The 15,723-nt window shown below is 40.4% G+C and overlaps 2 protein-coding genes across 18 annotated transcripts in view; one reads left to right on the forward strand and one right to left on the reverse strand.

Annotated features, from left to right (window-relative positions):
* Sap47 (Synapse-associated protein 47kD) overlaps window positions 1-15,723 on the reverse strand; it is a 37,105-nt gene that overhangs the window by 8,942 nt on the left and 12,440 nt on the right. For 10 of the 17 annotated variants that reach the window (XR_004304494.2, XM_032437905.2, XM_032437902.2 and 7 more), the window contains exons 3-4: window positions 12,681-12,728; window positions 566-799 (exon numbers count right to left, since the gene is read on the reverse strand). Coding sequence is in view for 15 of the 17 variants with exons in the window: in XM_032437905.2 (XP_032293796.1) it covers window positions 566-799; window positions 12,681-12,728 (282 nt within the window). In the remaining 2 variants the exon portion in view is untranslated. The remainder of the gene's footprint in view (window positions 1-565; window positions 800-12,680; window positions 12,729-15,723) is intronic. The other 7 variants (XR_004304495.2, XM_070207020.1, XM_015171919.3 and 4 more) reach the window with 3 other exon arrangements.
* Window positions 1,717-2,341, forward strand: LOC26530833 (E3 ubiquitin-protein ligase RNF166). Its single transcript, XM_015172345.3, has 2 exons — window positions 1,717-1,969; window positions 2,120-2,341. The coding sequence occupies exons 1-2, from the start codon at window positions 1,805-1,807 to the stop codon at window positions 2,159-2,161; spliced, it is 207 nt and encodes a 68-aa protein (XP_015027831.1). The 5' UTR covers window positions 1,717-1,804; the 3' UTR covers window positions 2,162-2,341.

The raw sequence follows: 15,723 nt of genomic DNA on the forward strand, positions 1-15,723 counted from the left end.
AAAGTTAGCACGAGTGTAAGATTATGAATTTCAAGTTAAAACGGATATGGGTAGAGGCTTAAGTGAGTAGCAAGTATTGAGTGATATATTGTATTTTATTTTAAAAGCTAAATAATTATTAGAGGAAAATTCGTGAATATTTAAAGCAAAACTAAATGACAATAGTCATATATTTAAGTTAATTTGTGTTTAAAAAATATTTTAATGGTATTCTGGAAGTATTTTATTGTAGCGAGGTTAGTAAAGGCTTGTGTATAATTAATTTGAGGCTTCTTTGAAATTCAAAAGTTGCCTTTATTCCTCAGGGTGTGAACAAAAAACAGACGAACAATAGCCGTCAAGTGAGTGAACGTTGAACGACAGGTTAATTTCAAACAAAGGACGCAACAATTATTTTGAATAAGTTGAACAAAAACTAAAACAAGAAAAAACAAAAAAAAAAAAACAAAAGAAAAAAAAAATTTTGAACTAAAATACAAACGCGCTTTTATAAAAGTTATTTCTCTTCGCTGTTGCAGTTTTTTTTTCGTATATAATTCCGTCATTCTTAAGCAGGGGCCCATACCTAATATACCTCGACTTGTCGTCATCTTCGCCAGCACTCACAGCACCCGCAGCATTGACATCTGGAGCACCTTCGCCGCCCTCAGATCCATCGGCAGCCCCGCTCTTACGCAGTCCGGGAATCGATGGTATTGATGGCATCGCTGGCATCGATGGCATCGATGGCATTGCCATGGCTGGCATCGATGGTATCGAAGCATTGCCCAACCAGCCCTTGGCGCTGCCTAGCCAGCCACTGTAAAAGAAAAAGTTAAGTTAATAATGTGCACGAAACTGTTTGGACATTGCGCAATAATCAGACAGCCTGACCGACAGCCAGACACATAATCAATCTTGCCTTAATTTGACAATGTTCATTGCTTGGATGCCTTTGGGGGAGTGGCCCGATAATATCTATACAATATGTATTTCGTCAAGCAATGAGCAGGCGCGTCAATTTGATGAACGTTCACAAAGCCCACTTCATATAAGCACATACCCTTACAGGGTGTCACAACAAAGAAGTCACTCATAATCTTCGAAAAATAATATAGCAACAAACTATAATGTACCGATTAATGCGTGTATAGTTGATTGGAGTTTGTTTTAAGCCGGATTAAAATGTCGAGAGCAGTTCATAAATTTGCATTGTATCTCCCTTATTGGCATTATCGTTAACCAGGATGAAGTAATCCTAGAAAAGCCTTGACTATTTCAAATTGAAGTGAATTAAACTTGGATTTTGTTCTGGGATCGTCTTCTTAATAAAAGCTATGTCAATATCTTTGTATCTTACAAAGGTCGAAAGGTAGAAAAAGCTTCCTTTTATAGGTAAATGTTATTCAAATGACTAGAAATCAATTTAATATTATTTACTTAATATTTAGGTCACACACACAAACACTTGGACTGCACTGCCCTGACACCCTATATGCAGGATGTCTGCCAGTGTGTGTGTGCATTTGTCCTACGTTGATAGGTCTGCGATTTATTGAATCAGCCGTTTTTGCAGCCGTTTCCTTCCTTTGTTATGTGCTCGCTGTCATAAATAAAATGTCACTGACAAGCTCATGTAATACGTGGCGTATGCTTAATATGTGCTTGGTAAAACGAAAGAAAGAGCGTAGAAAGCAGAAAGCACATCATCAAATAAATTCGTCTTTGCGCTAGACTTCACTTGGGTGTACGAACGACTCGTCATTTTTGTAGCACATACATAGAATAAACTAACATTTACAAAAAAATTCAATACAACCATAAAATGGACGATACTGAGGACTATTGTGCAATTTGTCTATGCCGCAAACATCGCATTGTAAGCACCCCATGCAAGCACACATTCTGTAAGCGCTGTCTCAAGAAGGTCTACGATGTCTGCCCCACCAAGGTCTGTCCGCTGTGTCGAGCTCCTTTCGAGTATTATATTGTAAGTAGTTGGCTACGCTTGACGGACGGCAAACATCCAATTAGGCAGGGACTGCTCTGTAAGACCTCTCTAATTGGCTGCTTGCTGACCAAGCTTAAACTTTTTCAATTCCATCTAATATATAAATGTATGTGTACACCTATACCACAGCGTGAACGTGGCTCTGGCATAAAGATCGTATTTTTGACATAGTGGCCTGTGCCAATAGTCGAAGTTGACAATAACTGTCTAACCATAATGTTTAGTTAATTAAATTTAGCGGTTTTTATATTCAAATTCTTTTTTTTTTTTTTTGGTTTTTCCATTTTTTTATTTTTGGTTGACATTTGTTTAAATAAAGTTCATGTTGTTTTTAGTCATTTCATGAGACTCTGAAGGACTGCATGTTTTCAGACTTCCGAATTTTAACTTTAATTGATTAGTTTGAAACCAAAAAATATGATGAAATTCATTTTAAAACAGAAAGTGTAACCAGAATGATTCGAAAAATGTGTGTATGAATTGACAGAACTTTTTCTCAAAAATGAACTTGACTTACGCCCACCAATTCCATATTCTTGGCCACAGTCACTCTTCTATTCTAATAACAATAACACAATTGATGTGATATGATGCGATTCGATTTAGTTATAGGGCGCTTGCAATGCCAGGACGAAACCTATTGAAATATTGAATGCTTCGCCTGCGGCAATACAATGTCGTGCTGCCACGCCCACACGCGTAGCTTTAGCTCGTGCATGCAAAATATTGATGTTGCACACGTTAGAGCTGTGAAGGATAAAGGAAACGACATCAAATTGACAAGCAAAGGAATTCTGTTGCCTAGCCGACATTCCATTTTATTATTAAGCTCCATTGGCGCATTGACAAGGCAAGGCCAAAGCCAGGGCTGCAGCATTATTATAATGTGTACACCAACCCACCGCCACCCCCTCAGCCACCAGTTGGAATACGAAGACGGACCGACACACAGAAGCAGCCGCTGAAGCAGTGAAGCAGCAAGGACTGAATTCATTTGTACAAAGAGTGGCCATAAATTGACGCAAGTTAATTTCAATGCATTGCCATATTTATTGAGTTACGCTGTGTTCAGCTTCGTTATAGATGGCCCATACGATCCATTTAATTATTAAGCGGAAATATGGCATATGGCCAGTCGTATATAGCATGTATATATAGCGCATACGCCATGTTGCGCTCAATTAGCCATATACAGAGTTCATTTTGCAGCTGCTTTTGTAAAGCATTTCAAGGCAACTTTTACGGCTCCTTGTAGCTGATAAGCCTTGTACACAACTATCATTAGCATTTGCCAGCTCGTCCCACGCTCAGCCTCTCTCCTTCTGCCTACTTTGTGGTGTGATTTATGGGTTTTGGGGGCGCGACGCTTTTACGCAATTTTGTTCGCCTGACAGGCGGCAACAGTGTTTATTTATGGGCCGCCTAGGACTATCCAACATCCGTATAATGCTGCCCAGATTCTGATAAGTGGCATACTTAAAGATATCTCTTTCTGAGTTGAGCAGCGGCATCAGCGTAACAAAACTTAAGTAAATTAAAGTGCTTAGACATTACATAATACGTATTTACGAAATTACTTTAAAAATTACTAATTACCCACAAAATGCTTCTATATATATATACATATATATATATATATATATATATATGTTCACTTTTGTTTTATTATTTTCGGTGCGTTAATATTACAAATTCTTAAAATGTTAACTGCGCTGAAACCTTAGGAATCTAAATGTACTTTCTATGGTGTACAATATTTTTGGTTCCGTGTAGTGAAAATATTTCGCGCATATACTGCTAAACAATTCATATATACGCATTTGCTTGTTTCTTCATTTTTCACTCGAGTCGCAGCGGAAAGTTTTAATTATAAAAGTTTGCCGCAGTGCTCTGCGTGAAACCTAGAAAGCGCACAGAAAAATAAGACGGCATGTCTAAAATGAAAAGTGTAAAAATGAAATCCAACTCACACGGACATGGAATTTTGACAGGAATCAACGGTTTTTAACTTTCAGCTACGGATCTTCTCTGGCGTTGAATGCGCGACAAATAAAAAAAAAAATAAACCATTTATTTATTTAAGCCCTGACCGACTCAACTTAAGTTTTAAGTTATTTTAACACTGCTTTATGTTTGATGATGCTTGCTTTAGTAACGTTGGACTAAGTTATACTATCTGTCCTCAATTCGTAAAGCAAATATGAAAAAACTAATTATTGGCATTTTTCCTCCTGAGCAAAGGTAGTCTATTATATATATATATATCTATATCTTATTTTCTATATACATGTATATGTATCAGCAAACACTAGTTAAGTAATACTACTAGATAGCACTTGACTTTGTACAAATGACTTGAAAAAAAAAAAGAAAGAGTTTTGACAAAAAAACAGTTTGCTGTTATAGCAGTTGTATGACATGCAGCAAAAAGGTGAATGATTGAATGGGTCAAACATGTTTTTAGCTTTTAAGCTGCAGCATATTCTTGACATCAAGTTCTGGGATTCACCATTAGATACAAAAAACGAATTTCTTTTTTATGTTTCTAAAATCACGAAAACGCCAAGGATAGCAAGAAATTTACATGTACAAATATGCAAATTGAAGTCAGTAAAGCGACTAGCCAAGCTGCAATACGCAACTGCAGTTCCAGAGAATCGCAAATGAGGGAAAGCCAGAAGTATATGTCCATCTGACACGTTCCCTTTGAAATGAAGAACCCTCCCCCCTCCACAGTGTCTCGTGCTTACTGATGCGCAAATTGCATTGCGAGCCAACGCAGCTTATATGGCTTTTATTTTTCAGGAGAACTGGCTGATTGCTTATCGCCACTTTTTATGGCTGTTCGCTGGCAAAAAACAAATACCGATAGCCACCAGAGAGGGTTGAGCTAGGGGCAGGAGGGTTGGCTTTGTGGGAAGTGGTAGAGTTTATTTCAATGGCTGTAAGTGCTATTTTTAATTGAGTCTGCGTCGAGAGTCACGCGTGGGTTCGTGCTGTAATTGGATTGCATTGGCGAGCTGAGATTTCGCAAGCTTTCATTTCAAAGGCGCCAAGACGCGCAATTTTAAAGTAAACTCAAAGCTGAGGAAAAACCATCAGTGCCCAGCAACGCCCCCGTTGCTATGTCAAGCCTCTGATGTATACACGTGCACAAACATCAACCACACCTTCCTCCCACACACACACACACACACACACACATACACACACAGAAACACAAGCACATCACACACAGAATCACATATACACACGCGCCCAGCATATTTAGGATAATGCTACAGGAAATTTATTGCATTTGCGCAGAAAAATAACACTAAATGCGTATAAAAAGCTAAATAATATCACGCAGTATAGCAACCAGTCGGGTGGTATGAAGCCGAGGCTTTCTGCTCAGACAGCTCAGCAGGTCACACTCTGCGAGGGTTTTGAGAAAAGTCAACAAACGAATCGAACGTTTGTATCACAGCAGCTTGCTTTTCAAGGCCCGGAACTTCATATCTATTGTTATGAAGAAAAAATTAAACTGAAAGTTAGGACGATGCTTCGAGCCGTGAACCAAATCGCCGTCTTTAAATACATTTTAGCTTATGCACAAAAGTTTCTTTGCGTTGTGTGCAAAATTCACAAATTGTGAAATGTACTACTAATTGACTTCACATTAAATAATTTAAGTGACGAAGTGTATCTTATAATGAATTCAGTAGAATCCCATGCCGTTTTTCACTTTGAAAGTTTAAAAAGGCTGCCTGAACAGGAATATTTGGTGAATTCGCGCAATAAAAAATTCATGTATTCTGTAGTTAGTCCGATAAAAGCCCGAAACTTTTTGTTTTTGCAGGCCAAAGTGAAACTTGACTCTTTGATGACTAGGCAGAAAATAAGTGAACCTTTTTCCCTTCTTCCACTAGCTGGGCGCGATATATTGAAATGTCTAGCTTCTATTTAAAGAGAAAGTTAATTTGTAGACTTTATAGATTTTGAGCTACCCTCGTTTGTCGTCTGCTGCACGTGGCAAAGGCGCAACAGTGGCCTAAAGAAATGAAAAAGAATGGCAAAATCCACATTTGACAAATTACCAGCAAGCAGGTAAAAAGCAGGTTAAGAGACAGCTGGGGGTGTGGCAAGTAAATCGAGTAGAATAGGTCCTGTAAGGGATGCCGCCCCCAAAGCACACAGTGCAAAACAGGACGTTATGAATGTGTCAGTCAGTAAGACGTTACATATATTTCTATTATTATGACCATGTGGAGCTACTTATATTTTATGAAAGGCACATTTAACGCTTGCCAACTCCCAACCCCTCCCACGGGCACCGACCCAATAGGAAAAATGGTTTTTGCTCATCATATGACATTTGACTTAACTTCTTTTCTGACTTTCGATTATTTTCTTTTGAACTTTTTCTTCTATTGTAATTTCCCCTTTATTTTTTATGCGAGACGGAGACACGCAGACTTTTTTCAACTATCGTATTTTAATGTGCAGAGCAGCATCGGAAGACAAAGGGCAAAAGTTATTAAGACTTTTCCGAAGAAATTCGCTAAAATTGTTTACATGTTTTGGTGAAAAGTCAACAAGAATGAAACATTTATTGTAGTACCCTCTTCATAGAGGGTGAGGTAAAATCTAAAGCTTAGTTTGGCATTTAATTGTTTTACGAATTTTTTTAACACATGATTGAAGTCGTACTAGCAACCGACTGCTAAGTATAAAGTATAGCTTTATTAGAAAAATCGGTGAATTTTTGTTAAGCATACTTGCGGATATTCTAATGAGGATATTAACCCATCAAATTGATTTCTAAGTTAAACTAAAACGCTGGATATAAGTTTCCGTTTGAATAATTCCGACAGCTTTTGAAATGAAATGAAAAATTCTCTGCTTAATGGATCCGCATTAACACCGGGTATGCTTATGTCCATTAACTTAGCGACGGCTCATAATAGTTGAGAGAAGCTAGATTGTGTTTCAGGCACATTTGCAGATCACTTCGTTGTAGCCCAAGGCGCACATCGAATCACGGCAAGCCGCAACATAATTGTAAATGACACTGCCAGCTTTATGGTTATATAAATGAAATGAGCGCACCTCATCTTCAATGCCCGCTTGTTACTTTCCGTCCTTTAGGTGTTGTTGTCGACGCCCCACAATCCACTTAATGTGATTGCTGTGTGTTTGTCGCGGCTTTAGCCGAGACTTCACATTTGCACAGCCAACATTTCAAATACACTGTACCAGGACAAAACTGAGTTTGAATCTTTCCACGCATAAAATGAGAAAATAAAATAATAATTACACTACAAAAGGGCATCAAAAACTAAAAAGTTGCACAAATGTGTAAAAATATGAAAACCTAAATGTTGCGTGCTAGTGACAGGCGAGAGAAAGGCTCTGAGAGGTCCTTTGGTTGTGCCTAACACACATTATAAATACTCAAGAGCTTTTGACATGTACCGAAACACGCTTATACGAATACACACACACACACACACACACACGGGGTTTGTGTGTGTGTGCTTTATATGGCCTCGTTTGGCGTATTTAATTTTATTTTGATCTCTCTGCAATGTAATGATGTGCCATGGACTAAGCAAATACTTATACCTACACACACACACACACACATGCACACACGCTCGGCAAACAGCAACAAATAAATCGCATTAACGGCAGTTGATACCTTTTCTGATTTGTGCGTGTATTTGGATAATATGTCAAGAGCGTCGAAGGCAAGTTCCATTCACATTACATTCAAATGCGCATAAATAACTAACACAAATACTTTTGGGCCCTGAACGCAAGAGTCTTACTCCTGCTGTTTAAATATTGAAAATATACAATTTTACAGTGTAAGTAACTTAAATGAGATATATATCAGAAACTGAGTTTCTTTAAAATAAACTGAATCGATCTATTTGGTTTCAGGGCGGTTAGTAAACCAAACTGTTCACGTCGGTGATTACAGATTCTTCAAAATTTAAGTAAATAAATTAAATGTTGTATTAGGTAATAACTTATAAATAATAATGTCCATCTTGTTGAGGGCGGTGCCAGGGTAGGGTAGGTTAGGGTATACGAGCTGATGACAAATTTGTGAATGATAAACAATCGGTAATCTGCTTGTGTCCATGGCAGCGCACTCAATCAAATGCAGGACAGGATGAGCAAAAGGATGTGTCCGGACGCAAGTGAGGCCAACAAAAAAAAGGTGCAAAATGTCGAGGATTTTATGCGCATTAATTAAATGTAAGCCAGGACAAAGAAACGAACTCAAAGGTAGCACTCGAGCCAGCATCACAAGTGAAATATTTAGTATGATATTTAAGCTGATTGAGATGAATTATCTTGAAATGAATGACCAAAGAAAAAAAGAAAGGTAAATTTTGATCCATTTGGATTGCCATTGAGCCGTGGCTACGGTAATTTAATGCTCAACATGTGGGCGGGCATAAGCGGGCACAGAGCTGAGAACTGGCATGGAATCAGTTGCGCTGGTCTGCTCAGCCAGCGCAAGATTGCCCAGAATATAATTACAACAGATGGTAGGAAACCGAGCACCAAGTCCTTCGCAGGCCCGCGCAAATTAAATATCGCCCAACAGGGAAAGCGTCCAAAGTGTCATTACAAAATCTTGTTGCATACGACGAGGCGCTGTAGCTGCCAGGCAAGCGATTAAATTGCGCAACTCTTCATATGAGCTGCTGTGTGCATGTGTGTGTGTGTGTGTGTCTGTGTTTGTGTGTGTGACGAAGCAGTTACATTCACAAGCACTTTGGCGCAATTAAAGTTTCAAAATGCCATCGGGACGCGGTTCCCATGGCAGCAGCTTTTATTTGACTTCTACAATTATAGAGCCGAGTTTTTTTTTACAATAGTATAAGGCAGTGTTTCCGCTGCTTCGAGTTCGACCACACCAAAAACTACTGTCTCAAACAGCCCAAGTGTGGTAGGTGCGGTCAGTCCCATTGGACAAACTCCGAGCAGTGCCAGGCCAAAACAGTGGCAGACCTGCGATGCTCCAACTGCGAGGGAAACCATGCTGCTTCCTATAAAGGATGCAAAAGCTATCAGGTGAGACTAAATGCCAGGCAGCCGGCCATCAATGTCTCCCCTCCTACACGATATAGCCATCCTCAAAATACACGAAGAACCACTCAGCAGTTCGTACCTTCCCGAATTGTGCAACAGGGCCTGTCGTATGCTGATGCGCTACGGCCAGGCCATCATGTACAAGTCCGCCAACCCCCAGCGCGCACTCTTCAGCCCACCGTCAATCCAATGCAGCTCCAACAACCACTGCAAGGGCCTCAGGAGCAAGACGCTTCCCTTGGAGGCATCCTTCAAAACCTCCAGCAGTCCATTGCAGCACTGAATGCCGCAGTTGCAACCATTCTGGTTAGCATTAAAGAGCTAAAGGATGCGCAAGGTTCCCCGCAGCTTAGATTCCCAAAAAGCCGCAAATAATGGCTACCCAGTTACGTCTCGGATCGTGGAACGCTCGTGGCATCCTCCAAAATGCTAACGAGCTCAAGCTTTTTCTGAAAAAGCATGATGTAGACATCATGCTCATCTCAGAAACACATCTGCACACAAACTTGTACCTAACAATGGAGGGGTACGTCTGCTACCGTGCGGATCACCCTACAGGACGAGCCAGAGGTGGTGCTGTAGTGCTGGCAAAGCAGGATTTAGCACACTACCATCTACACACAGTGACCTCCAGCGACACACAGCTGGCTGCTATCATGGTGGAGACTCCCTTGGGCGAAATCCTCGTTGCGGCAGCATACCTACCACCAAACATCCCCTGGAACCGAGCGGAATTTGATTCCCTGTTTGGCCAGCTTGGCCCCAAATTCATCGTTGGAGGCGACTTCAACGCTAAGCACAGACTGTGGGGAAACTACAGAGCTGACAGCAGAGGCACTGCGCTCCATGAGGCGCTCACTCCCTGCTCAGCCCAGGTACTGGCCACCGGTAGACCTACCCACTTTCCGTACAACCGGCAAAGTACGCCTTCCTGTATCGACTTTTTTATATTCAAGGGCATCCCCAACAGCGTACTATCGGTTCGCGAAGAGTATGATCTATCTTCCGACCATCTGCCACTCCTCACAACGATCAACACGGCTGCACAAAGGATCCCAAAAAAGCGCAGGCTTGTCCTCCCTGGGTCGAACATCCAACGATTTAAGGCCGAACTAAATAGCTTGATCAACCTAAACACGCAGATTCTGTCAGTTGAGGACGTCGACGCTGCAGTACAAACCCTGTTGGACCAAGTACATGCCGCAGCCGCCAACGCTGCGCCCGCACATATCTACTCAGCCCCTACAAGCCAGCGGCCAAGGACGTTTTCCCCCATATTGGAAGGTCTTCTCGCCCTAAAAAAGCGACTGAGGAGGGAGTATGTCCGTACCCAGGACCCCACGATTGACAGGATCTATCGTCGTATTGCTAACAGGGTCAGGAAGGAGCTGATTATCTCGAAAAGAAATGCCACAGACACCATGCTGGAGGAAGCAACGGCAGACGAGAGCTCCAAATTCGCGCTGTGGAAACTTAGCAGTCGATACAAGCGGCAAGCTGCGCCAAAGTTCCCCGTTCGACTTCCCGATGACACCTGGGCCAGATCACCAATGGACAGAGCCGAAGCCTTTGCCTGCAACTTGGAGGAGCGCTTCAAGCCGTTTGAGACCGCATCGCATGCAAGGATACAGCGAGTCGCGCAAATCCTGGAGGCGCCACTCCAAATGTCACTCCCTGTATCGCCAATCACCTTCCAAGAAGTAGAGCAGGAGATGAAGAGATTAAAAAGCAGCAAAGCCCCTGGGGAAGATCGGTTGGACAACCAGACAATCAAGCTACTGCCATACAAGGCGGTGCTTTTTCTCGTCGCCATTTTTAATGCAGCTCTTCGGCTAGGTTACTTTCCAGTGGCTTGGAAGAAGGCACATATAATCATGTTGCACAAGAGCGGAAAGCCCCCTAATCAACTGGGATCCTATCGCCCCATCAGCCTCCTGCCTGCCTTTGGTAAGATTCTGGAAAGGTGCATCCTCAGAAGGGTCCTGGATACCCCGGAAATAAAACGCTTGATCCCGAAGTTCCAGTTTGGGTTTCGACTCAAACACGGTACCCCTGAGCAACTACATCGGGTCACAAATTATATTTTGGACGGCTTTCACAGGAAAGAGTATGTGGTGGCAGCATACCTTGACATCCAAGAAGCCTTCGACCGGGTGTGGCACGCAGGACTCCTCTCTAAGATAAAGGACAAATTGAATCCGCAGCTATTTAGCACCATTGCGAGCTTCCTAACTGAGAGAACCTTTCAAGTGGTGCAGGATGGAGTAGCCTCTCAAACCAAACGCATAAAAGCGGGCGTTCCACAAGGCAGCGTCTTGGGTCCCACGCTATATAGCCTGTTTACACATGACATGCCCACAGCAAATGCAAGCAGACGGAATGATCGGCAGGACCTTCTGGTGGCCACGTTTGCTGACGACACGGCAATCCTTGCAAAAAACAAATGTGTGTACGTGGCAACTGACCTCTTGCAGGAATACCTCAAGCGATTTGAAAACTGGGCTTGTAGATGGAACATCGCAGTGAACCCTGGAAAGTGCGCCACGGTTACCCACACTCTACGCAAGGACTCATGCCCCGGACTTTTTCTTCATGGTGAGCTTCTAGAGCAATATCGTCAACACAAGTACCTAGGTGTCACTCTCGACAGACGACTTACATTTAGTAAGCACGTCTCTGCAGTAACGAGCAACATCAAATCTAAGATAAGGCGAATGAGCTGGCTCCTCAACTCCAAAAACAAACTCTCGCTCCGAAACAAGGTCCTAATCTACAAGGTAATCCTTGCCCCAGTGTGGCGTTACGGGCTTCAAGTTTACGGTATAGCTGCAAAAACACACCTGAACAAAATTCGCATCATTCAGGCCAAAACCCTGCGCAAAATAACTGGAGCCGAATGGTATATTCGCACACGCGACATCGCCAAGGACCTCAAGGTTCCAATGGTGGGCGACATAGTCAACAGGCAAGCAGCGAGCTACTCAACAAAGCTCCACAACCACCCAAACATCCTGGCGAGGAGCCTGCTAAGGAGGCGAAGAAGAAGGCGACTGAAGAGGACCTACCCAACCGACCTAATCGATCGTTATGTATAGGTGACAAGCTTCGTTAATTACACCAAAATATGTTTCTGTAATCTGTTAACCTAATTGTATAACTAATTGTAAAACCACAATCATCGCTAAGCTAAGTAATTATGTCACTCTGATAAAAGTTGCTAACATAGAGTAACAGGATACCAGATTTCTTAATAAACAAAATATAAAAAATAAAAAAAAAAAAAAAAAACGAGTTTTTTTTTCAGCTTTAGCCATTTTGAGGCTTAAGTGCCTGCCGGAGGGCATGGTCGCGTGTGAATTTTATGGTCTGGAGTTTTCCTACCATTCAGTTAATAGTTTTGTTTTATGTGTACTTTATCGTGCCGGCGTGATGAAAATAAATATTTAAGCTAATTTGAAAATAAACCAAGCTAAAGAATGTGAAGAGAAAATGTATTTAATTATAGATAAACAAATGTCAACGATTAGTCAGTCAAGCAAATTATTTATATGTAATATTTTATGGGATGTAACAAAGTAAAATAAAATTGCTAACTTACGTGGCTTCGCTGACTAATGAATCTACCAGGGAAGCTGATTTGGGTATGCTAAAAAAAGATATGTGCAATAACTAAAATTAATAAAACCAATAATTCAAAAATTATAAAAAAAGGATAAATAATGCATCTAATTAATAGAAAACAACAAAATGTAATAAAATCTAAAGTATATATGAGCCTTATAATGTATATATAAGAGGTTATAATCGGGAACTCCCGACTAGGGGATATCCTGAACCCTCTTATTCCAACGCTAACTCTAGTTCTTATATGTTGTGAGATCCTTGCGTTCATACATACGGACGGACGGACGGACGGATGGAGGGAAAGACAGACGGATATGGCTGGATCGATTCGGCTATTGATGCTGATTAAGAATATATATTTATACTTTATGCGATCGGAAATGCTTCCTTCTGCCTGTTACATACAATTGAACAAATACATGTTACCCTTTTTACTCAGAGAAAAAGAAAAAGCAGATATATTTAACTTACAAAACTACGATATATATATATATATATAATCTGTTCACGGAATCTTCAGGTATTTTTACTTGTATGAAACTCATCTTGAAAATTTAAGCTCGAGGGTTCTTAGTTAAAATATTTATGATATAAGCATTTGACAATTCCCGAAACTTGTCTACTTTTTAAGAACCGGACTTAATAAAATAATAATAATAATAACAACGATTATAGAAATAATAATAATAATAACAATAATTATAATAATACTAAGAATATTGATTGTCAATTTAATAAAAAAATATTACACGAAAATGCGCTAATGAAATACCTAATTCTTTAAGGACTCTTCAACTTGACCCTAAGTTTACTATGCGCTGAGTTTTGCCACAATATTTACCTGAAAAGAGAAAAGGTTTTAAATTAATAACGGTTGCATCGTTAACGATGGAAATGTTAAGAAATTAATTAGACATTTTACGTTAAGAAGGCGGGCAAATTGGGGCGCCAAGAAAAGGATTACCTAATGACCGTACCGACCCGCTCCACATGCAACCGCTGAATGAATGCCTTTTAATTAAGTCTCGAGATATGATTACAAAAGCGAAATGATGTTAAACGGCGCTTCAACATGAAAGCCAGTGAACGGAACTTGATTGTTTTTTGCACCACTGGTGAAGTTCAAAGTTCACACGCAACCAAAAAGGAAAGCTGGCCCCAGAGTGCTGTAACTGCCAATAAGCCCAAGGAACAAAATCAGGGTAAGACATAAATCTTTTCAAGCAGCCAGGCGTAAATCAAAATTAATGTAAGACCAAATAGAAATATTGTTATGCTCTTAAAATGTGTGTGTGTGTGTCCAACGGGCATGGCGGTGGTAACTCGACGAGCATTTCAACAATTTGCCATCAAGGACATTCACAATGTATCTTGTGTTTGTTCTGTTTTAACAATCAATTGATAGGAATAACAGAATCGAATCAAAGTAAAACACACACTCACACTCAGGTGCAAATAGAGAATAAAAAATTAAATTTGCAATAGAGCTGGAAATTGAAATGTAAATCGTGCTGACCTTGGCCCAATGCATGCGCCATGTTGAAGCCTGATGCCTGAGTCCTTAGTCCTGTGATAAAGTACTGAAACAAAACACGAACGACTGCCATTAAAGGGCAGGCAACAACTAAAGTGCAAGTAAGGCAACAATAGCAAGGCCAATTTAATTCTATGCTGCCACAAGAATCTCACAAAAAGAGCAAAAAATTCATGGACTTTTACAATTTATGCAAAATAATGCCCCATGCTGCAATCAAAGCCCTAGCATTTTCTATTTAATTAAGCTCAGAACTCAAACTTAACCGCCTATGCAGAATGTAGTTTTTAACTTGTTGAAGCCACAGCTAAACTTTAACTACATCAGTATAGCATATCATGCCTGTCTTAATAACGCTAATTAAGTATACGCCATGTACACGAGCTGTCATTTGATTTGTATTTGAAGGACACAACAAAGCGATGGTGCAATTAATGTAATTTAATTAGTCTGATGAGTTGAGCCATGTGAAAACAATGAATGGAAGGCCGACTACTTCAATCAACCAAATAAACAAGCAGTCGTCCTTAATGCTCGCAATTAGAACAATTTAAAAGTTTAATTTGATTCAGTGAACAATTTCAATCATTTAGTTAAGCAATTATAAATATTTACTAAATTATCTATACAAAGAAGAGAGAAGATTAATTTCGAGCACTCCTTAGTGGAGACTACTTCCATGTCATGACAAGATAATAAAACCTCATTCACGGGCATAAAAAGGGCATAAGCTATCTCTCCTAGCTAACTATCTATATGACTCCAAACCAGAATCTTAACAGGTCACCAAATCTGAACATTTTCGAATCTGTTACATTCGTATAAATCCCTTCAGTTCCATTAAAGAGCATTGCATAGTTGGCTTATTCTGATACTAATAAATAACAATTTAGTTCGTCTACTCATGTCTAGTTAGCATATAAAGTGGAGCTATTGAAAGTCTCGTTAATTTATTCTTTTGAAGTAGTTACTTTTATGACTTGCGGCTAGGACTGCAGTTCATAGTTCATATGTCACGAGTGTAAGTGAGAAAGAGAGATGCTGTTCAAGTTTTAAAATCGACAATACCCTCTTGAACTTTCAGTGGTTCGGTGTTTTTTTCAATTGCTATGCAAGCGGTATTAGGAGGAGGCGGACTTAAGAGAGGGCTTCAGCTTTGTTGCGCCGTGTGCGCATATTTCATTAGTCAATTACAAAGCAAACTATTGACAGATGCTAAAGCAGCTGTCGCTTGCAATTTTCAATTAAGGACTGAGTGGCGAGCATCAGAGCTCATCCTGCATTATAATATAGCTAAGGTCGCATTGCCACAGGACACCAAGGCCACTGAGCGCCAGATAACCAATTGAGGTGAGCGGCATCAGAAAAAAACATCTTAATGAATAAAGCAGTTCCTCAAACAATGCAATCCGATTAAAACGGCACCATGATGTGGCTCTAAGCATCAAGTATTTAATTAAAAAATATTAATGCATTGGCATGC

The sequence above is a fragment of the Drosophila virilis genome, chromosome 2, assembly GCF_030788295.1.
Source record: "Drosophila virilis strain 15010-1051.87 chromosome 2, Dvir_AGI_RSII-ME, whole genome shotgun sequence".
Lineage (NCBI taxonomy): Eukaryota > Metazoa > Arthropoda > Insecta > Diptera > Drosophilidae > Drosophila > Drosophila virilis.